General features: G+C 47.7%; 1 protein-coding gene across 1 annotated transcript in view; it reads right to left on the bottom strand.

The window, feature by feature from the left end:
* Window positions 1-23,601, bottom strand: part of TPRG1 (tumor protein p63 regulated 1) — a 356,970-nt gene extending 333,369 nt beyond the window's left edge. The window contains exons 1-2 of the mRNA XM_059922075.1: window positions 23,558-23,601; window positions 6,033-6,133 (exon numbers count right to left, since the gene is read on the bottom strand). Of these exons, the coding sequence (XP_059778058.1) occupies window positions 6,033-6,054 (22 nt within the window). The 5' untranslated portion in view covers window positions 6,055-6,133; window positions 23,558-23,601. The remainder of the gene's footprint in view (window positions 1-6,032; window positions 6,134-23,557) is intronic.
* Window positions 23,602-23,973: the final 372 nt, after the last annotated feature.

Raw genomic sequence — 23,973 nt, 5'->3', positions numbered from 1 at the left:
CTTTCACCATATAACCATATACCTGCTAATCCCGTAAACTCACTGGATTATTTAGATTTTCTTCTTCCAATTATTACTGGGTCCTTGCACTGCTTACAGAAAATCACAATCCCTTCAAAACTTCTCACACAAAACTGCAACTCAAACAAAGGAGCACTAAGAAAATAGTTTGAGTGAAAGATGCTTTCACTAGGGATGCTCTGATATTTTGGATATTTTGCTTCAACTAAAGTTAGGAGGGCTTCAGTCAGTTCACCAGTCATAAGGGGACTTATTTCTCCACTTCACACAATGACTCAGATCCAGCTGAACCCTCATTTATTTATTTATTCACTTATTTACATAAACCTATGTGGAAAACAATTTGAGGAAGCTTACAATAAAAAGCATACGTATTTTTAAATCCAACTATAAGACAGGAGCATACATTCAATTATCCCTGAACCTAAAGGAACTATTGCAAACCCCAAAATGACCCCCAAAAACCCCACTTTTAATATATTCTTCTTTACTATATGAGTTCACCAAGGGTTTTCTATGTGGGTCTTTACATAAGGACCATTAAATAACTTAACAGACGATATCCCAATAGCACCTTCATAATAGAGAATCTTCTAGGTGCCAGTCTTATAATGGACCTGGGTAAATGTCAAGGCATATTGTCAAGTCGTATTTTAAAGGCAGAGTTCTGAGGCCCCGAACCATGTAGTCCTGGATGGTACAAGCCTTCCTGGAAACCTAACACAGGAGCGGGCGAGATCCGAAGCATCTTGAGGGGCAGCCGGTTAGCATGAACCTCAGTTCAGCCTTCTCAAACAGCAGCTGTCTCAGCCCGACTGGGAAGTAGGCAGCAGACAAGTCTAGACAGAGGTTGCTGACCAGGCCTTAAATCCAGATGTGCTGTGTTGGGACCTGAAGAAAGATCTCCAGGTTCTGGACACACAGGGAGTCCTCCAGACCTGCTTAAGCTCTTAAGGCTGCTCAGGCTTCCTACCTGAAGACCAAGGCTGCCAGACATAGCTTTGTGTCTAACACAGCAGTTACCACATCCCCCCTCACACACACACACACACACAGGCTATTTCCTGATGGTCTTTACTGTAGCATCACAGCATGTTCCAGTTATTCAGGGCCATTTTACCCATTTATTTTACAGAGATGGAAACAGAAGCTCAGATGGAGGGGAGCCGCCATTCGCTTAAGGCCAAACTGGGATGTGACCGATGCCAGCTCCAGAGTCTGTCCCTCGACCTGACAGATGTGTCTCACTAAAACACACTGCAGATCGCGCCGTGCCCCGACTCAGTCCCCTCCACTGATCCCCCGTGGCCCTCAGGAGAGAGTGCAAATGTCCCCACCCAGCATTAAAGCCCTCCATACAATAGTCCTGTTTGCTTTTTATTGCCAGCTCCCTGTTCCCCTTCTTGATTGCTCCCATGACTTTCACTCCCACTCAAACAGCCCAGACTCATTCCCACCTCCATCTTGAGACTGATTCTCCCGCCCACTTCCAGTTTCAGAGAGGTCATTCTCAGTGAACTGAGGTGTTCTAGAAACTAAAGCAGCATCCTAAAATGGCTTCACATACCCTCCATGTGTGCCCCTCCAGAGAGTCCAAAATACACTGACAGGACATTTTTACTTTTAATCGTACTTTTTTGTACAATTACCAAGGTAGAGCCTCAGCCCCCTCCTGTGTGGTAGGAGTGGCAAATACACCCATTTTATAGGGGAGATGAAGGAAGTGAGACCCAATGCCGAGAAAGGGCATATGATTCATGCTCCAGAAAGCAGTGAGTCAGAGGAGAAGGAGAAAGAAGACCCAGCCTTCCTGACGCTGGTTCTCCATTCTCAAAGCCAGGCATCTTGCCTGCTGTTATTTCCAAAGGCTTGGTGTCTTTAAAAATAAGTCAACAAACAGCCCAACAGGCTGACTTTTGAGAAAACTTATGATGCAAAAGGGCAAGAGACCATATCTTTCCTACCCTCTGAGCCATACCTCGAATGTTAACTACATATTTTGTAATAAAGCAGCTCTGAGCTTTCAAAGTTGTGACCTCCTAAGGCAACTACATAAATGAAAGTAGTTCTGAAGAGTGGGACTGTTAAAGAAATTGGGCAAGACCACAAATCCAGCTGAGGCTGGAAATGAGGGCTTCATCCCACAGACCGAGTGACCTTCTCTAGCGTTTGATACATATTTCCAACACCCGGCAGCTGTCTGACTATTGAGGGGCTGAGAAGCATGGGAAGAATTGGAGTAAGCCACTTCTAGTTGGGTCAGAACATTTGTAATCTTGGAAAGGCTTGTCAAAAAGAAAGTGGCACTAAGTCCTTCTGTAGTTCTTCCCGAGGGAAGAAGAAGAGAACCAAATGCCTCCAGGCTGGAGAAAAAGGTAGGCCTGAGAGCCCCCAGGGAATCGGGTAAGAAACAACTCTTATATATTCTTCACAACAGTTCACACATTTATTAAGTCTACTCATGTGCCAGGTACTTGGATAGAGACCCGAAGTAAGGTGACCACAGAATTTATCGTCCAAACCAGAGCACTCCAGAGTGAAAGAGGGAGCCATTAATTATACTAGGGCAACAGGCATAAAGTAGGAAGGCAAACCAGGATATTTGGTCACCTTAACCTTCAGAGTTGAGATCAACAACAAAGGGTCCCTATTCATAGAGAAATGTCTACTCCATAAGAAGGATATAATAAGCACAAAGATGGCTGGTTATACTGAGACAGCATTAAAAAGTCCCAAGAAGAGTTGAAAGAAAGATATTACATCTCTAGACTCTTTCTAAAGGAGAGTTGTCATTTGAGCTGAGTTTTGAGGGATGCAAAGGATCTGCATGTGTGGTAATGAGGGGTCAGTCTTCCAAGTGACTGTAAAAAAGAAGCTTTGGCCAAGCTCCAGTGACAGGGGAGCGTGGGCCTCCATGGGACATGGTGAGGAGGCAGAGTGGATCTGCTGTGGTTGCAGTAGAGGGCGGAGTGAACCCAGTCAGGGATGGGACAGGAAGAATGCTGATGCCCGGTTGGACTTGGTTTTAATTTTGTGAACACCCCCAGGGGCGAGCTCTCCTCCTGTCCTAAGTGGAGTTGCATAAATCAGCTTTCCCGGTCTTGGACTTGGGGTGAGACACACGCAGATGTCCAGACTCACAGGGCATAGGCTGCTGCCGTTGTCACCAGGCCAACTGTCTTCCCTCCACTACGTAAGGGTGTCTCATCATTTGAGGAACTGCTCGACCTCTTCTGGTTTCAGTACCAAGCACTTTCTCTCGCCATCCAGCCGCTGGAGAAGTGGGTTTGGACGTTAGGGGGAAGTGTCTGTTTGGCAATCCAACAGGGCTAGACAGCTTGAGGGGGGTGGATTTTAAGGGCTTTTCCCTTGTGAGTATTCAAACCTTTGAAGCTTCTTGGTGAGACTACTTATATTCCTATTTTTCAGGAGTACACACAAGTCCAGAAGAAGTTTGGACCTTGCGGCTTTCAGAGGAGTCAAGAGAGACAGAGAGAACATCTGTGTATCTGTGACACTTAAGCAGAGCTTTGCAGTTTGTAAGTGACATTCACATTTGAGCCTCACAATTGTGCGAGATAGGTCAGGAAGGTGTTATTGTGGCCAACAATTGACATATAAGGGAATGAAGGAGCAGAGAAATGGGTGACTCATCCAAGGTCACGCAGCAAGTGACAGAGCTCAAGTCTCCTGGAGCCAGGCCATGTATGCAGGCGGCCACCCCACAGCCTGCTCTCAGAAAGGAGATGAGAGAGGAGGGGAAAGAGGAAGAGGAGGCCGAGTGGGAGGAGGGAAGGAGGAAGAGGGAGCGTCGCAGAAGAGGGATGGCAAACCCTTTCCCTCTAGTCGTGGGGTCTGGGATGGACCTAAAAGCTTCTCCCTTAATCCTTTCCCACCCCAGTCCCATTTTTCTTCCTGGACCCAATAAAATGGGCCCGAGGCCGTGCGGTAGGGAAGGGCTGCCGGGTAACGTCTTCCCAGAGGCGCGAGCTTGGCCCCGCGGGGTGGCCCGGCCTTTCAAAGGCCACTTGTACACTGGGACGCGGCGCAGGGGCGGCCGGAGAGCCCGGGCCAGGAGGAGGGGCCAGGCCTGCCTTTGGTGCCTAGAAATCAAAGCAGCCAACCTTGGGCTTTTTCTTCCCCTCACACTGAGGCACTTTTATTGGCGAGATGAAGGGAGGCAAAGCGGGCCTACAGACCTCGCTTTGCTTTTGGAGGTTAATGACCCAGTTAGCAGCTCTTGGCTGCGTTTCCGACATTTTGCAGACATCAAGCCCCGCGTCTCTGCCAAGTACATTCTGTTCCCTGGAGCTCATCCAATGCATCTCAGATTACTATGTAATGCGACAAAGAGGGAGAGGTGGCTGGGAGGGGCGGCGGGGAGGGCGGGGGAGCGGGCGGGAGCGGGGAGGGCGGGACGCCGGAGCGGCGGGGCGGGGGAAGGGGGATGCCAGCCTAAATATAGCTCTCCTGGACACGCAGCCCCAAGGTGAGGGTGCGGAGGGCCCCGGGGTCCGGGCAATAAGTGAAGGAATCCTGCGGCCGAGAGCCAAGCCCCCGACCCGGGACGGCGGCGGGGTGGGGGCCGCCAGGGACTCCGGGCGCGGAGGGCGGGGAGCGGAATGATAAGGGGAGGGCCTAAGGGGATAGGCCCCGCCCCGAAGCCCTTCCCCCTGCAGCGCCAGCTGTGGCCGCAGCCCGCGCGCTAATTATAGACGTGAATGGAAAGCGGCAGCTTTTGAATGATCGTGTTGCTCGCGCTGCCTTTGGAGGCTGAGGAGCAGGTGCTGCCCCGCTAGATACAGTGATTCATTTAAAAGCCCTCTGTCACGCACGCACGCTCACCGACGTGCACAAATCCTCTGGCTCTCCCCCACCACCTCCAGGAAGTGCTTCCAGAATTGGTTTTAAGAGGCCTGGGCCCCGGGGTCTGGGACAGAGACTGGGGAGTGGGGTTGGGGGGGGCGGCTTTTCCTGTCTCTTTCACCCATCCTTCGAAAACTCCCCGTGAATAACAAGAACCTTAGGCCTTTTCAAGCTGTGGGAAAGTAGCATCTTGTTTCACGGATGGAGAAACTGAGGCTGGGAGAGAAGCTGGGATGTACCCAGGGCACAGGATGAGTCAGTGCAGAGCCGAGACAGCCCGGTCGCCTGACGGCCTCTCCCTTTCCCTTACCAGGTTGGAACCTGAGCAGAGTTCACTTCAGTGACATTCATTTCCAGGCATGGATCCTTCCTACGGACATCCATCCTTCCCCCTCCTTTCCCGGGTCAGCTCCTCCCCCATCCTGCCCCGCACCTCCACCCGCTCCCACACAGAAAACTTGCTAGTGCCAGCTGATTCTCACTGGTAGGTTTAATACTTCCAGGCCTGGAAACTGGGTAACGTGGAAACCATGCCCATCTTCCTGTCAGGTTTGTGGGAGTCAGCCTGATGTGCCCTCTGTCAGCATACCCGCGGCATAACCACGTCGCGACGAATTCCAGAGGCGGCAAAACCTAGACGTGTCTTCCTCAGCGTCTCATGTGCCCCTAACACCCACAGTGGGCCGAATGCTCTCACGAACATCATGACCTAACCCAGGCCACACAAGCACAGTAGAAAGTCGTACGTCCATTTCACAGAGTCCCTGTAGAAATGGCGTGTCGGAGGGGGAAGTGACCTGCTCACAATCATCTGCTGATGAGTGGCCAAGTTGGGAGCCAAATCCCGGACTCCCACCCCTGTCCTGGGGTGTGTCCAGTACTCGTGCTGTGGTCTGCAAGGGGGAGCAAGGATCCACCTAGTCATAAAGAGGGGTCGCTCAAACTGACCTGGGCATCTCCAGCGTGACCACTGGCCTCCCCTCCCCATAGTCTTGGGTCACTGCCCCAGTATTCTTGCCTCCATCCTAGGCCATGGCATGAAACTGGACACAAACAGCTGCTGCTTTCCCTAAGGCCAGAAGTCTCCAAGCCTACTCACTGCTCCTGACTCCAAAAAAAAGGCCAGACTTATCCTAGCCCCTTACCTTTGCTGACCACTCTGGACATAACTCTTTGCCTGTGTCTCCCCGGTGCCCTCAAGATGTCCACCAGATGGATGCATAAAGGTGCAGCAACAAGTACCACGCTGAAAAAAAAAGAGAGAGGGAATAGGTGTGCAGGATATTTTAATTGTTTTGTATTTGCCTCTTGGAAGCAAGGTACTGTATCTTAGTCTTTGTAAGTCCCCACCCTGCCCAACATACACAGGGTCCAGCCCAACGCACTGAGCAGAGCAGACCCACAGATGTTAAAGAATCATAAAACTTTCACATGGCTGAGGAAATTTGTATATACCTAGGCTGGCCATTGTCATGTGTCTCTGACAACACAGATGAGTGGTTCAAGAACATGAGCTTTGCATGTACAAGACCAGGCTCTGCCCTGATCAGTTGTACGATATTGAGAATATCATACAACTCTAATCTCTAGTTCTCAGTTTTCTCATCTGTAAAATGGGCATGATTATACTTCATAGAGGTCTAACCGAGCAGTACTGGCAGTGCTGATCCTATGTGAATGGTTGTCTCTACAATCACTACCTAGTTTGGAACCCACATTCAGCTATGGGTAAGTTTTTTAACCTCCACATGCCTTAATGTCCTCATGTATAAGATGAGGATGATAAGAGTACCTCTTGCATGAATTAAATGAGCTGATAGATGTAGAGGGCTGGAAATAGTGCTTGGCACAGAGTAAGTGCTCAGTACACATGGCTGTCCTTTTTATTGGAATTAGATCTAATATACGGATCTAATATATGGAAAGTCCCTAGCATATTGCCTAGCAGAGTGTCAGCACCTAGTAATCATAATAACTATTATTATTTCCTCATCTATAAAATGAGATTGTAATAGCTCCTCTCACACAGGATTGTTCTGAGGATTAACTTAGATAATATCAATATATATGAACTCTCTTTGTAAAACTATATAGGACTGTTCACATGCTTCATTATTAACGGTATTATTGGGGCACTGATTCAACACATATTGTGTGTCACCTGCACCTCTTATTTGAGATTCAGAGATAAATAATATCCATGTGTTCAAGGTGCAGATAAGCAGGTAAGGCCTAGGATGGGTATAACTATATATAACTATCTCACACCAGGCAGAGGGTGATGAGCGCTCTGCCTAACACAATAAAGCGAATGCCATGAGGCATCAGGGAAGGAAGGCAAGCAGATACACTGAGGCAGAAAGAGGAGTTCAGGAATGGCTGCAGCAAGGATACAGGTGCATAAACGGAACCTGGATGAATGAGCAGGATTTGGACAAGTGAGGACAGAGGTGAGAGAAAGACATTCCTAGTAAAGGGATCAGAAAGAGCAAAGGCCCAAAGCAGGAATAGAAAGCGGGTAATTGGAGAACTGCAAGCACGTCCATGTTCAGAGAACAGAGCCTGACAGAGGAGGGCCGGGGAGGTAAGCTAGGAGGCCAGGAAGCAGAGTCCCAGGGAGCCCAAGAGGGCCCTGTGATCCTCACTGATGACATGGAGGAACAATGTGCCGGGGACAGTCTAGGGATGATGATTCATGGTCAGACTGAAGAATCCCATGTAGCAGAAGTGCAGACAGAATGGAGGAATGCTTTTGCAGGGCCAGAGCTGAAGCGGCAGGAACTGGGGTGGTTTCATAGCTCCTTCATAGCACCTCTCAGATTTCATAATTGTACATTTACTTTTGTGTTTCGTTCTTTATTTTGACATGTAAGCTCCCTGAGTGATGAGAGTAAGAGTCTTTCTTTTCTTATTTATCCCCAGTGTCTGCCATGGTGACTGACACACAGTAGGAGCTCAATAAAGACTCACTGAGCAAATGTATGCTCCCTTGATTCCAAGGCCAAAAGCACCACCCACGTGGTCCAAAAGCAGTCAAAGGATTCTCCAAGGTTTTTCCTACCTTTTGCTTCAGCAAACAGGTGTCCCCAGGGTTAAAAATTCACTAAACAGGAGAGCCGGACTTATTTCACAATCCTTCAGATAGGTCTATTTTTAGAAAATAAGATCAGAAAGAACTGGGAAAAAAGGGAAAAGAAGAAACCTGGAGCAGATATAAAATTCCTCCTGTAACTCTCCATCTCTTACCTAGTTACCTTAATTAGCATCTTCTATTTTTAGTCCTTGCTTTCTAAAAAAGTAAAAAAGAAGAGGAAGGGAGGAAAGAAAGAGAGAAGAAAAGAAATTACCCAAGAAAGCTATGAGTGTGATCAACTGGTTTGTTGTCTTCTCTACCCCTCTATGACCTGGATCCCTTCCCAGCTCAAGTTGGGAAGCAGAAAAGAAATCCAACTGGTTTCAGTTGTTAAGGATTTGGGACAAGCATCTGGCTGATAGAAACTTTGCCTACTCTCTTATTTCAGCCTTTTTAAAAATATCAATGTCATTGCCTTTCTTCCTCTCTCTTGGGATGGCAATTTGGTGCCATGATTCCTGATCAGAGACACAGAAGGCTGGAGGTGGAACAAACAGAACCTAGAGGTTATTTGGTTCAACTCCTTTATGTTATAAATGAGAAAACCAAAGAAAAAGAGAGAGGCAATGAATTCTCCGAGATCATCCAGCTCATCTGTGATGGAGAACAGGACCCAAGACTACAAATTTCAAGTTGAGTGCTCTTTCCATACTCCATGAAACCCCCTTTAATGAAGTAACATTCATATGATAACATATATCACATTCGTATTTCCCTGAAAAGAAAATAAAGATAGCTTTGAAAGAAGCAGATCTGGGTTTGAATCCCAGTTCTACTGTACACTAGCTGTGTAACCTTAGGCAAGAAGCCGGACCTTCTACAATAATAATAGCCATCATTGCTGGGCACCGATCTTGTGTCAGACTCAGAAAAGTTAAGAAACTGGTCCAAGACGGTACAAGTTTGAACCCAGCTTAGTCTGTCTTATTCTAAATCCCATGATTTTTCCATTGTACTACACTGCTTCTCTATGCTTCAGATTTCTCATCTGTATAATATGGGATATTTTTAAGAATAAATGAGATTAAAAGTGCCTAGAACAGTACTTGATGTATACAGTAGGTGCTCTATAAACAGCAGCTATCATTATTTTGAACACATCTTGAATACATGTTACACCTGAGGTCTTAGCATTTTGATTACAGTATATTACTCAAGAATGTTAGCTACTATCAGTCGTCATCACCATACTCATCAGCCTCCCCACTCCCGGTCTCAGCTTTCCCCTGATGTGTTCTCTCAAGGGGTTGGGTTCCAAACATGGAAGATCTAAGCAGAACAGGTAAGGCAGTGTGGGACCTGAACCCGCCTACTGGTGCTGGAATGCTGAGCAGACAACTCAGGTCTGGCAACAGAGCTACAGCCATTCACAGACCAGGCAACCAAGTATCCAAGTACAGATACTCTGGGGGGCAGAGTACAGGGATTTGAGATGGGCAAAGCCAAAGGCAGACAGACCACGGCTTCAAAGACCAAATCATGGGAGCAAGGTCCAAGTTACCATTTCTGGCAAAAGCCAGACAAGATGTTAGCTAGGAGGAAATAAACCTGGGTAGGAAGATCACCAGAAAAAGAACATAAAAACCAGGATTAAAGCAAAAACCAGTTGGAAGCAATAGAGATTAAAATAGACCTAGGGGGGATTAAAATAGGCCTAGGGGGGCTTCCCTGGTGGCGCAGTGGTTGAGAATCCGCCTGCCAATGCAGAGGACATGGGTTCAAGCCCTGGTCCGGGAAGATCCCACATGCCGCGGAGCAACTAAGCCCGTGCACCACAACTACTGAGCCTGCACTCCAGAGCCCGCGAGCCACAAGTACTGAAGCCCGCCCGCCTGGAGTCCGTGCTCCGCAACAAGAGAAGCCACCGCAATAAGCCCGCTCACCTCAATGAAAGAAAGCCCACGCGTAGCAACAAAGACCCAACACAGCCAAAAATAAATTAATTAATTTTAAAAAATTAAAAAATAAAATTGACCTAGGGCTTCTGAACATGACAGATGAGTCTTTTATTCCCCCTCTGATTATAAAATCTAATAAATAACCATGAAATTGTCTTGGTTATATAAATAACCATGATATTATTTGTGGATACATCGTTTGGAGTGAAAGTACGAAAACATTCATGGGAATGATACCTACCAAATTCAAATAGTGTTTTCCTTGGTAGAGAGTAGGAGGGAAAGAAAGAGGGAGGAAGAGGAAATGGCAGGTGGGGGCTTTAACTATGTGTGTTACATTTAATTTCTTTTACGAAAAAAGAGATCTGAAGCAAATATAGCAAAATGTTAGCATCTGTTAATTCTGATGGTGAGTACACGACATCTGTTATATCTTTTTGGTACGGTTACATAGTTAATAATTTAAAATAAAAATATAGAGCATAAACGTATTTAAAATCTAATAAGTTGTATTAATATGTAATCACTGTAGAAAATCTGGGGATTTCATGAATAATAACATAGGAAGATAATGAGTTTTAAAAGTTATGATCTTGGTTAGCTGATGTGATATTTCTCAGGTAAGACAATAGGTCTTAATCCAATGAGATTCATAGAAGAAGTTCGTGGTAGGTTTGCACACTGACAGTCCATATATGTGTGTTAGGAGGAAGACTTCAGGATTCTTCAAATCATACTATCTGGCCAACTATTCCAGAAGTGCCCAGCTGTTGATCCCTAACCTGGCTGGCCAGAAAGTCCCATTTTAAGATAAGAACCAAGATGTTATCCTCTGATATGGAAAGAAAATCTAAAGAGACTTCTGGACCATCAAAGCTAATGTTACAAACTTCACAAACTAGAATTCATGGATGGAAACCCAGCAAGGATATGAAGAACAGAGCACCCCCATCAACCACTGCATCTGACTGACATTTACAGAACACTCTGCCCAACAAGAGCAGAATACACATCCTTTTCAAGTGCACATGAAACATTCACCAAGATGGACTACATCCTGGGTCGTAAACCTTCTGGATGTCTCCCACGAAACAGGGACCTTCAGACCCTCACTCAGAAATGAGTCTCATTTTACATAAAATTGATGGACCATCTGGAGTCTCTGATCACAGCATGACAGAAGAGAAAAACAGAATTGCTTCCCGATGGGCAACATTCATCAGTAATAGCTGGCTGCCAAGCCATTTGGGAGGAGACAAAAGAGCTATAAAATACAGACACAAGGGCCCAGAACTTAGCAGTTGAGGGTCATCTAGTTCAGGGCCAAAGCATAACAGGCCCAGAGGTGCCCGAGGCACTCCTGTACTAATACACTCAGTGGTTTAGTAGAAAGAGCATATGTGAGTCAGCTGAAGAGGGTTTGGGCTTGGCTCTACCACTAACCCACAAGAGGCTGTGGGCCGGTCCCTTTCACTTCTCCTTTCTGGGAACTGGCTTCCTCTTGGGCAAAATGGAGTCACTAGAATCTAGTGGCTAGGTCTCCAAGTTGATTTCCACTTCTACCTCTCTGTGACTATTTTTGTGTTCATTCTAATACCCCTGGGTCTTCAAAGAAAGGAAAAATAATTCTTGGTGACTTTTGTGTTCGAAAGCAGGGCACAGTGTGAGACCTCAGAGGGCGTGTTTGCTTTCATGTCCTGGCTTATTCCCCTCCACAGTCGTAGGCATGCTCACAAGTATCCCGAAGGGTTCCACAAGGACATATTTACAAACAGCTTCCAGAAAGCAGTAAAATGGCAAAAACAAGCCTTGCAAGAGAAATTCTGTATACCAGACAATTTAATTCAGAACAATGAACCACATGAGGGTGTATAAATAACTAATTACGCTGGATAACATGAACAGCTTTTGGGGATGATTGCAAAATTGGGGAGGAAGGAAATGTGATGGGTATTTATATATTTGGGCTTCAGTCAAAGATTTCATATTCACTCTTAAGCAATTTGACTTGCAAAATTAGCTCAAACTAGAACACGGTCAAACGACTTGAAACTGGCAGCAGGTCTGCTGTCGAAGGGGGATGTTTGTGCCCAAGCGTCCAGGAGACTGGAATGGAGGGCTGGGTGCATGCCCGTGCCATCTCTGCAGGATGTTCCATGAGAGGTGCCTTGGTCTCCACAATGACCCTGAGGAGCAAAGACTGTTCAGGGGCGTTTGTAATAAGTAGTTTCAACGGGAAGTCAAACTCATCTTGTTATCACACAAGCACATATTCCTGGACGCTCAGTTCCACATTTTTCCTGAGTCTGTACTGTGTGATCAGTGCTCTGCCAAGTCCTGGAGATATAGTGGCTGGATCTCTGTAAGAAGCACTGGGATACCTCACTCACCACTGTGTGTCTGGTGCCTACCTCTGCCTCTGGTACCTATATACCAGGTGTGCAGAAATACTCATCTGACCAGTGAATTGTTGAATGAAATGGGTAACACACAGTCCTTACCCAAACAGAATCCTCGGTCTAGTGGATGACATAAAACTGGGCAGTGCTCTCTAATACAGAGTGGGTGTCAATAGTGTGATCACCAAGGTGCCAAGGGCTCTGTGAACACAGAGGAGAAGGAGTAGTCAATTCCGACCTTAGGGGCTGGCAAGGCTCTTTCCTTCCTGCTACAGTGTCCTCACACACCCATTTCCCTGTTGATACTCTCTGCTAAGTCCTATTCATTGTCAGAACATCACTTCCAGATTTGAGCAGGACCTTGAAAAAGATTCTGACAGAGATTTAGGAGAAGAGAATTCCAGGAGGATACAGTAGCCTGACCAGAAGCAAAGAAAGGGAAAAATGCAGATAATAAGGGTGACTGAAATGGTCCCCAGGAGCAGACCTGTCTTCCCCACAAATGACACACTAAGGAATGGCAGGGGGAACCATCAGTGATTTTTGAGGCAGAGAAATAAAAGTACCAGAGCTAGAACTTAAAAAAGTGGCCCGGGGCTTCCCTGGTGTGGCAGTGGTTGAGAATATGCCTGCCAATGCAGGGGACACGGGTTCGAGCCCTGGTCTGGGAAGATACCACATGCCGCGGAGCAACTAGGCCCATGAGCCACAACTACTGAGCCTGCGCATCTGAAGCCTGTGCTCCCAACAAGAGAGGCCGCGATAGTGAGAGGCCCGTGCACCGCGATGAAGAGTGGTCCCCACTCGCCGCAACTAGAGAAAGCCCTCGCACAGAAACGAAGAACCAACACAGCCATAAATAAATAAATAAATACATTAATTAATTAATTAATTTTAAAAAAAGTGGCTCAAGAAGCTTTCTGAAGGATTGATTGGTGGAAAGAGAAACTGGAGAGTGAAAGATAATTAGAAGGCTGCTAAAGTAATCCGTGGGAAAAGGGATGGGGGTCTGACCAGGGCAGCCCTAGTAGGTATGAAAAGATCAAAGACAAGTCTGCAGAATGATTGAAAGGAATCAACATGTGAGGAGACGGGAGAAGAACCCAGCAAGAATCCTCAAGTTTCTGCCTGGGAGACTGGCTGACGGAATGGAACTGTGAGCAGAGATTGCAAAGCAGCAAAAGGAGGGCGAGATTGGGAATGAAGTAAAAGAGTTTGATAGGCACAGCCAGCGTTGGAGGTGCTAAAGAGCCATTAATGGGAACCACCCCCAGACACGGGGAGATCAGGACTAAGATGTGGACTTAGGCGGCACCTGCCCAGAGTGGGTACCTCCACTCTCCCCGCACATCAGCTCAGCCTGAGCCTCAGACAGTGACCCCAATCCTCCAGGATGCTAGAACCCTCTTTCTGCGCCTTTGCTGGAAACAGCGGAGGCACACCCTGCTTGTTATTCAGTCGTTGGCACAAATGGAAGCACTGCTCTTGGATCCTGGAAAATCACCTCTCTAACTTGAAAACCTTTTTGACTGTCTCTGCTTCTGCTGGGTTCTTCCAACCAGCGCATGTAGCCTGGGCTGTCCCAGCCCGCACTCCTAGTGAGACAGGAAGGAAGGGGGCAGGGCACAACCATTTAAAGAATGACACAACCATTAAGAGTGGGATACAACATAAACTGGTTAGAACCTACTAGGTCCAAGATGGCAGAAGATTCAACTTCCGGTAGACCTTGAGCCTCATTCTACACTCATTGAAATAATTAGCATGCTAAATACACACCCGCAGGCGCCATGACAGTTCCAAGGCTGACCATAAAAAGCCAAAAAGTGGGTGGTGCCCTAATTCCTGGAAATCCCCCCCCTTCTCCAAGATAGACTATTCCTCCCACTCTTTAGCCTATGAAATTACCCAGCCCATAAAAACTAACCTCCCCATATTTCGGGGCCACCTCTTGCATTCTGAGATGGCCCACACTCTGCCGATAGAGTGTGTATCTCTCTAAATACAACCGCTTTCACATTACAGTGGATCGCTCTTGAATTCTTTCCTGCGGGGAGCCAAGAACCCTCACTTGGTGGCCCGTCCCAGGGGCTCACCCGAGACCTGGGACATGACCATCCTCTTGCACCCCAATTTTCCAGCAATACAAGCAGCCAAAGCTAAATTCCCCCTCACCATGTTGAGCCAAAGAAAAAATGGACTTGGGAGAAAAAGAACACAAACAAAATCCCCACATAGCTAGAAAACATTCTCTCCCTAGCAGAAACTTTAGCTTTGACTGACAGAAAGATTACACCCCTAAGTTTTTCCAAACGTAAATAATAAGGAAACGCAGCCAAGTGCCAGATAGCTGTGAAGGAATTGCCCAAGGTGAGGGGCACCACAGGGTTAGTTGGTCATGACAATGGACAGAGAGAACACTGCTTCTCACCAGTTGTCCAGGGTCAGGCACAGGGAGGGGGAGGCCAGACCGAGCCAGACACCCTCAGCTCTCAAGGAGTTTTTCCTTGAAAGAGAAAAACAAAGGCAGGATGAGAACTCCCCCAGCTGCTTCCTCCAGGAGATCTGCTGCGGCAGAAGTCGCCCCTCACAGATCTGCCAAGAAGGAAGCTTCGAAATTACTACTGACGAGGACACAGGGTCAGAAGTTCCTAGAATTACTTCCTACTTGAATCAAAGAAGCGCAGGAAGAGAAGGGGGTCTGCCATCAGATGTGAGTGACTTTGAACCCTGGCCCACACTCCGATCCCCTGGAGAGCTTGACTACCTCTGGAAGTGAAGGGGGGGTCCTGCCTAGCAGCTGACAATCAGCACAAGCCATTTGCTCTTTTTAAGGCCCCACGGTGTTTAGCTTGAGCCTTTCTACGGGAGCAAGTACATTACTGCCCTAGGGCAGGACCACGCACCCTTCTCCACCTCTCTAAGGGATGCCCATTATTTTCGTCTTAATTTCAAAATCATTTCTCTTGTCTTTGATGTTGGTATTCTTCTTCTTACTGTGGGAGGCAGCAAATTTGGATTTGGAAAAGTCCCGAGGTTAAAAGCCGCTCTGCCACCGGCAGGCCTTTTGGTTTCCCTGCTGAGGGTTCTCAGGCCCTTCTGAGGAATAGATAATACTGTTTGTGCACATGGGAAAGGGCTTTGTGCCTTTATGCTCTCCACATGTCAGAGATCATAATCATGCACTGACTAAACCTGTCGGGTGAGTTTTCTTCCTCCTCAACTGCTGTTCCATTTCCCCTGAGGGTCATGAGATGTAGTAAGTGGCGGTCACCTGCCTTCTCCGGCTGCTTTCTCTCTGTCTCTGTCTCCGGTGGAACTGACATGTCTACGGAGCACGAGGTTACTCAGCACCTCCAGTCTGTGAGAGCTGCTTGCGTGGCTGATGTCAGAGCAAATTAGACAGGAAAAGAAAGCAGAGTGATCCCCACCATTAATATAACCCATAACGAAGCACAGCCAAGCTGATCAGAGGACGCTAGATCAACCAACCTTGCCTAGAACATTCTCAAATAAAGGGACTTCATTCGGATGGATGGGAACTTGGAGCCAGATCGTCCTGGGTTCCAGTCTCAGAGCCAGTTCTGGCTGGGTCACTCCAACAGGGACACCTAACTTCTCACATTGTCCTTATCAATAGAATGTGGTTAATAATAATAACTAATGAAAAGAGTTATCAATATTAAATTAAATGAGATAGTAACTGTGGAAGTGTCTGTCACATAATAAGTCCCCAGACTTATGGGTTTCCTTCCTTCCTCACAGGACCAGAGAAAAAAAGTAATAGCAACAATGACAGTAGAAGCTAATGTCTATATAGCATTTGTGATATAGCAGGTGCTGTTCTAGGAGCCTTACTTGTATTGACTCAATCTTCACAACTGTTTCCATCCTCATGTGATAGATGGGTGAACTCAGTGAGATTAAGCACATACTTGAGGCCAAGTAGCTCTCAGGAGCAGAATCAGGGTTTAACGCAGGTAGTCTGACACTCAAGCATTGCGCTTACCCACCATGCTCTAGTGCCTCCCATGATCATGGATGGTAACCCACAAGGGCGCTTTCTGCTTTGTTCTGAGATTTGATGCATAGGCTTTTCCCCTTTCATTAATATAAAATGGCTTTCTAGAAAATATATATTTTAATTAGTTTTTTTAATATTGCAAATGTGCTTTCCTGTCATTTATAATGACTCAGCTTCTGACAAGCTTGTTAATTGAATGCTATTTTTCCCCCACCTAAACCTCCTTGGCAAAGTTCACACGCGTCATGCAGTTATTAATGGTTTGAGGAAGAGCATCCTATATGTAAACTGAAGAATTGTTTACTAAAGTTAGAATTAACAGTGATTGATTTGATTTCACTGATTCGGTAACTGGGGAAATGAACAGGTAATTTAGTATTTACAGAAGAAGGTCAGGCATGGTTTCTGGGAGGGGCCACCAGATCCCTTCCAGAAGACTTTGCTCAGCCTTGCCTCCCCCAAAACCACCCCACTGTGGATCAGGAAAGAAAAGCATCGCCTCTACATTTGCTTCTGGCTGATTCACTTTTCTCACTGTGATGGGATCTACTCCGACACCTCCACAGACACCGTTGCCTGTGGAATAAAAGCAAGCCTCAGCTAGGCATCAAGGGTCCTCCACACTTGTCCAATATTCTAGACTGCTTCTCCAAAACTCTCTTCTACCACACTCTAGACTCTGCTTTTCCCCAGTTGCTCAATGATCCCTCCTTCCCCCGGGCCTTTGCACAGGCGGGGCCCTCCCCCTTCCACTCTGCCAAAGTTCTAGTAAATGTTCAAGACGGTTTAAACTGTGCCTTCCCCACATGTATGTCCCAGATACCTCCAGTTCAGAATTATTTTTCTTGCTTGAGTTTCCCACTGCATAAAACTTTGCTAACATTTTAGAATTCATCACTGATCATCTTGAGTTGTGTGTGTGTGTGTGTGTGTGTGTGTGTGTGTGTGTGTGCTCCTTGCACCAGAGCAAACCTATAACTGGCAGGGTGAAGGTCACATTCATCTCTAATCACCCTCACAGTCCTTCATCAGCACAATCCCTGTGAAAGGAAGCTTTCAATAAATGTCAGTTTACTTGAATTGAGCTTCTCACGCAGCAGAGTGAAACCACTTCGTGCTTTTGCTTGAGTTGAGAGCCCACCCCCAGAGGCTAAACCAGCCAAGGAAATTTTTCCACAGTGACTATGACACAACTTCAGCCATCAATCTCTGAGAGCCAGAAAGAAAACTCTTCTTCAAGCATCTGGAGATTTACTTAACTAAAAGAGTCATTCCACCAGAACGTGTGATTGTGATTTCTCTTACTATCCAGAGTATGAATAAGAATCATTATCATGATAAATTAGTGGCAAGAGTCATTGATTTATACCAAGGAAAATTAATAATGCACCATGAAATTGTATTTATAGAATCTTTTTCAGGCATTCTTTGCACGTACTCTCTAATAATAAGAATTTGGACTTCCCTGGTGGCGCGGTGGTTAAGAATCCACCTGCCAATGCAGGGAACACGGGTTCAAGCCCTGGTCCGAGAAGATCCCACATGCCGCGGAGCAACTAAGCCCGTGCGCCACAACTACTGAGCCTGCACTCTAGAGCCCACAAGCCACAACTACTGAGCCCGCATGCCACAACTACTGAAGCCCATGCGCCTAGAGCCTGTGCTCCGCAACAAGAGAAGCCACCGCAATGAGAAGCCCGCGCACCGCAATGAAGAGTAGGCCCCACTCACCGCAACTAGAGAAAGCCCATGCGTAGCAACAAAGACCCAACACAGCCAAAAATAAATAAATAAATAAAAATAACCACACAAATATTAAAAAAATAAAAAAGAGTTCACTCTGTAGCATTTTACAATTGGTATATCACCCTATGATTTCATCCTCATACCAATCTAGAGAACCTGGACTCATTGACAATTTACAGATAAGCAAATCTAAGTCCAGGCAGACAAAGAGACAAAGAATTATTTAGTGCTAGAGTTGGGCCTCAAACTCAGGACCCCTGACTATATGCTGGATTCTCTTCTCCCAGACATTGTGCTATAGACTGAATGTTTGTGTCTCCCCGCAAAATTCATATGTTGCAATCTAATCCCCAATGTGATGGTATTAGGAGGTGGGGCTTTTGGGAGGTGAATGGGTCATGAGAGTGGAACCCTCATGAATGGGATGAGTGCCCTTATAAAAGGGACCCCAGAGAGACCCCTTGCCTCTTCTTCCAGGGAGATGACAGCCATCTACGAACCAAGAAGCGGCCCTTCACCAGACACTGAATCTGCCAGTGCCTTGTTCTTGGACTTCCAGCCTCCAGAACTCAGACACAAATGTCTGTTTTTTAAGTCATCCAGTCCGTGGTTTGTTATAGCAGCCTGAACAGACTAGGACACACTGCCAAGGGTGGAACCTCCAAAAGGTACATCAGTCAGGTCAGCGGCTTCCTCTCCAGGCACCAGGGGTCTTGTCCAAGGCCTGGGTGTATGTTTGTGCCACCCTAGCTACACTTGGGCAAGCACACTTTAGGAGTCTCAGTGCTGTGGAATTACTCATCCCCAGGTGTTTCAGTATCTATGGCTCTCTCAGGGCCTTACTGTCAATTTTTGTATCCAAGTCCCCTACATTCAAGAAATAATGTTATATCCTTACTCTCTAAACCCCTCCTTCTCCCTATCACCTTCACCCTGCACCATAAACTGCCTTCTTCTTTCAAATATCTTCTTTCAAAATGAAATTAGCGACATAACTGTACCCAGAGGAGGGGTTGTTCTAAGTGAGCTCAATCCGCATCTATTTCGGTAGAACATTAGTTCGCAAGATAAACTTCCCGGTTATGTAGAAGAGAGCTAGGCACACAGAAAGCACTCGGTACATATTATTGCTGAGGAAAGTTAAATAAACAAGAAATAATAATATTAATCAGCATGTTATTTAGATTTGGGGAGGTAATCACCATCAAAACTAGAGCCAGGATGGTTAGACGTCCTTGCCTCTGAGTAAAATGACTCATGGTGGGAGGGACATAAATCAGGAGCGTATTGCCTTTATTATATTCCTTCCACAGTATTTGACTTCAGGGAGGAGTCAGCCTAATCCCAGCCGAAGTCTTTTTTTGGCCTCTCTACCTGTTAACCACATCTTCCCACCTGAAAATGGAAAACCGCCCACTGGGGAGCCCGAAGTTTGCACCTGTTTTAACCATGTGTGTCTGTATTAACTTTAACAAAAATTCAAACATTCAATATATTTTACAAATCAGTCTGTTTATATGCTTTGCACCTGTGGTTTCTGGGTTGCATAAACAAAGGACCAAAAGCCTCTAGCAAGCATCCTTTCTTCACTCTCCTTCCCGTAGCCTAGGACAATGAGGCCAAATGGAAGAAATAAGCAAACACCAAAAGAGAGACGCACAGCCCTTTCCCACGCTCAACAAGGTTTCTTTCAGAATGGTTTACGAAGCCATCTTCCCATCAATTTTCTCATGATCCTGGGCCCAGTGTCCACTGAAGTCCCAGACCACCCCTTATGTCTCCTGCTGTCCGCACTGAATCTCAGGCCTCCTTAGTCCGGGGCAGCCCTGCCCGTGCAGAGGGCAGAGGGCAGAGGGAAAGTCCCTCCAGGCTGGTCTCATAGAAGGAGCCCAGGACATGTCCGCAGGGCTTCTGATTAGCCGGATGCTGAGGCTGAGTGAGGATGACGTGCCATCCTGGAAATGACACCATTTAAACCAAAGCCCCAAATAAATGTTTAAGTCTGAAATTAAACAAGAGTGACAAAGAGGAGTGGGTAGAAGGACGATGTGGGCTCTGGGCCTGCCTCTGCTGCCCAGTGGCTGGGGGTCTCTGAACAAGTCACTCCTCTGGACCACAGGCTGCGACTCCTCACAAGAGGAGGACAAAACCCTGCCTCGCCAACCTCATAGGCTGGCTGTGATCCTCAGAGGAGATGCGGGGTGTTAAAAAGTTTGGGAAGCTATAAGGCTCTGTATATTTTGAAAGTTTCTGTTACCATGCATTGGGCTGGAGAGAGGAGAAATTGTTTTATTTTTCCCTGGTCTGAAACTTTGAGTCACAAAGCAGCTAACTCAGCAGCTTTGGGGCAGACCTAGGGTGGGAATTCTGGCCTCCTGCCTCTGGTCCTAGTTGCTAAAATCTAGCACATCGCTCTAGAAAAGAATTCATCATATAGATGTCAGCTTTAAAAGCCAACCCAGAGAGCCCGAGGGCTGCTCACCAGGCCCTCCCCCCAGGACCCCAGAGGACAGTCGCGCTGACTCTCTGAAGCCTGTGCTTTCTCCCCAGGCTTAACCTTTCAGAGCCAGGTTCAGAAAAGAGGCATTGAGGGCTTCCTGTTTCTGGGGAAGGTTCATGGCATTTAGCTGAATCCCAGCAACCCTGTGAGGCAGGAGCAATTATCACCCCATTTTCAAGATGAGGACTAGGGTTGAGAAAGATGAAGTGAGTTACTCAAGCCTACCTGGAATTCCAGGCCCAGAACTCTTCAGCCTGAGCTCCTGGGCTTTATGGTGACTGGACATGGGGCCCGGAAACCAGCTGTGAGGTATCAGAACCCAGCTCCAGGCTAGACTGGGCCAGAGGTGGTGGATACCCCACCATCCTCCCTCCCTGCAAAGCACTTACTCTCTAGGGAAGTTCTAGAGGCTTCTGGGAGGAGCTTATTTAACCCAGCAATAAGAGTGCTGCCAGCCTAGGGGAGACGTCCAAAGGGCCTGTCTGTTTCTCTGCTTGAAGGGGCCCTTGCAGGGGATGGTTATACCCGGGACAAATCTCCAGGGTCTCCGTCTGGCAGGGGACCCTCTCTGAGTGACCTGCCCACGTCAATCGCACTCAGGCAGAGTAAGCATGGCCTGGGCGGGTTCCCAGCCAGCCACGGCCTCATCTGAGACCTCTGAGTTCCCGGTATGCACCCGGGAACAATTACAATAGGTTCTAGGAGAGGGTCTCTTGGTCTCTGGTCAATACAGGACTCAGGAGAGAGGGCTGTCATCCTGAAGCTGAAGCAGCCGTTATATTCTCTAAAGATCTCGGGAGGCCACGCAGTCTTTGTCTCAGGGTTTGTTCTATCCAGCTCAGCATTTGATATAGGTTCCAGCTCAGGACTAGGGGATACTGGCCCTTAAGCTAAGAATTGCATTGACTCTCCGGATCTGGAGCCAAGGCTGGGGTCCCAGATAGAATGCACTCTTCCACTGATAGTGGGTGTGATTGTTCCCACAGGCCTAACAGATAGCCCTGCCCCTGCTCTCTCCAGGTAGCTCCACCTCTTACAGTTATGTTTCATGGCAGCCCCTGGGCTCTTCAGCTCCCACCTGGGCCACAGGGAGGTAGGTGGACCTCTGGGGGGTGAGAGGCTCACAGCCTCCTCCCGCCTCTCTGACCATGGCCTGGGACTTCTGGGTCTGGGTTTAGGAGAGTCAGTCTGTGGCTGTAGGACCTGGGTTTCGGAGAAGCACTGAGGCCTGAGCCTCTCACCCAGAGCCAGGCACTGCGCGGGGAGGGGCTCCGGGAGGGCTGAGGGTATGAAGGGCCAGCACAGGGTTGCTGTGGGGGAGGATGGCAAGCTACGCTTAGGCTTCATGTCTCCTCAGCCTCTGGGCCTTCGGGAAGGAAGCCGCTTGGCTTCCCTGACCCCTGGCGGTGGGCTGGCAGGGATCTAATTCTGATAGTGGCATTCTGAAAGGGCAGCTGGGCACAGCCAGGGCAGGCAAGGATCCTCGCTGGGCCTCTACACATACGCAGGCCATGAAAGGGATCTGTGGGGCTGGAAATGGGTAGGACCTCGGCAGGGTGAAGGCTGCAAGGTTGGAGCAGTCACAGACTTTCAGGCCTCAGGGTCTGAGTTGTCTTGGAGGGTTCTGGGCACCAAGCTGAACTGGAGGTGATTCAGAGAGAATTCGTGTATCCTCTAGAGCCAGAGAGCGGGAGAGAATTTGGGAATGCGGGGAACCTGATTGGGTTTGGTTGGAGAGCTGCAGGAGCCACTTCCTTCCCTACAGTCTCTGGAAATAAACCCATGGGTCTCTCATTCTGGGCTTTCCTGGGTCTAGCAGGAGAGGCCATTGCTGGGCAGAGTCCTGTCTAATTCTTCTGGCACAAATCCAGGAGCCACAGGTGGAAGCACTAGGTTGTGAGAGTGTGCTTTAGAGCAGCTGTCCTGAACAGATTGGGAGGGCCTGGAAGGTTCAAGTAACCGTCAAGCCCTTCCACTGCACAACCCTTCCCCCAAAGGCTACAGAAAGGCCAGGCTTGTGGCCTTGTCAGGCGAACACAAATCTAGGCAAAGGGAGAAGGCTGCCAGGCCACCTACTAATTCAGGAAGGTCCTTCGGGGGGTCCTGGGAGACAAGCAGAGCATGGCAGTGTGGCTGGGGACAAGCAGTGAGCAGCGATTCAAGTAGTGATGGGGGTTGGGGGACCTGGAAGCAAGTACGCATTCCCACACCTGGGTCAGATCTGGGGACAGGCCAGTTCCCGCTAAGATGGGAAACTTGAGAAGTCAAGGATATTAGCTGGAAGGTAGGATTCCGCTCCATGAGTTTATAAAGGCAGGGCCCCAGGTTCCAAATGCAGGCAGAGGAATCACGGCACCAGGGCCAAAGGGGTGAAGTAGCCACGGTGACTTGGTGCTTATTTCCCAGAACTACTGATCCCGGACTTCTTAAATTCTAATTGATTTTTTCCCTAATAAAAATAACATTTATAACACCAAAGAACCTAGGGCCAGGCTGAGCCATTACAGGGTCTACATGGAATCTGGTACAAGTTACTGGAAAGAGGATGGAGAGCTCAACTCCGTCACTAAATCCCTGTTTGGCCTTTAATAAACCCCATCACCCCCTTGGGCCTTTGTGACCTCATGTGTGAAAAGAGGGTGTTGGATCACAGCAGAGTTTTCCAAACTGCTGTCTGTGAAGCCCAGCGATCTGAGGAAGGGTCTCATGGGGTCAGATAAGACGGAAGCTAGAAAAGGAGGCCAAAGCCCCATACCCACAACTGCCTAGAGCACTTGCATTTTTAAGTTTAATACATTAGATTTCCATATAAGATTTTATGTGGAAGCCGCAACAAGAAAAGGAATGAAAAGGAAAAGAAAGGGGGAAATAAAGACTAGAAAAGAAAAGGAAAAAAAGGAGACAAGACAAATAAGGGTTCTGAGCTGGATGATCTCCAAGCTGTTTCAGTCTTGTCCTTCTCTGACTCACCATGACGCTCTCCTGCTCACATTTTCAAGAACCACTTCTGTTCCTTCCTGCCACCCTCTCAGGGAAGCATCCATACATAAGCCCAGAAAAAGCCACTGGTGAGATCTCATTTCCCAGCTCGGAGGAGTGCTGGCTCACAGAGGAGGAAACTGGGGGGTTTATGTGGGCTGGGAGGGAGGAGATTTGAGGCCCTGAGCTGTAAATCAGGCTCAGAGGTTTGGATTCCCTGCCGCGTGACCTTCAGATGCCCCCTCCACTCCAGAAGCCAGCACGCTGACATCCAGGCCGAGGGAAACATGCCCAGCTCCCAGGCTGCCCCTGGAAGCTGGGCCCACTCTCAGGAGTTGTTTTGATTTTTCAGGGAAAACTAGTCCAAGCCAAACCTTCCCTCCCAAAAACAACACAGGCAGGGATTT

The sequence above is a fragment of the Balaenoptera ricei genome, chromosome 4, assembly GCF_028023285.1.
Source record: "Balaenoptera ricei isolate mBalRic1 chromosome 4, mBalRic1.hap2, whole genome shotgun sequence".
NCBI classification, from domain to species: Eukaryota; Metazoa; Chordata; class Mammalia; order Artiodactyla; family Balaenopteridae; genus Balaenoptera; species Balaenoptera ricei.
The sequence above is the reverse complement of the archived record's forward strand: the minus strand, read 5'-3'. Positions and strand labels throughout refer to the sequence as shown.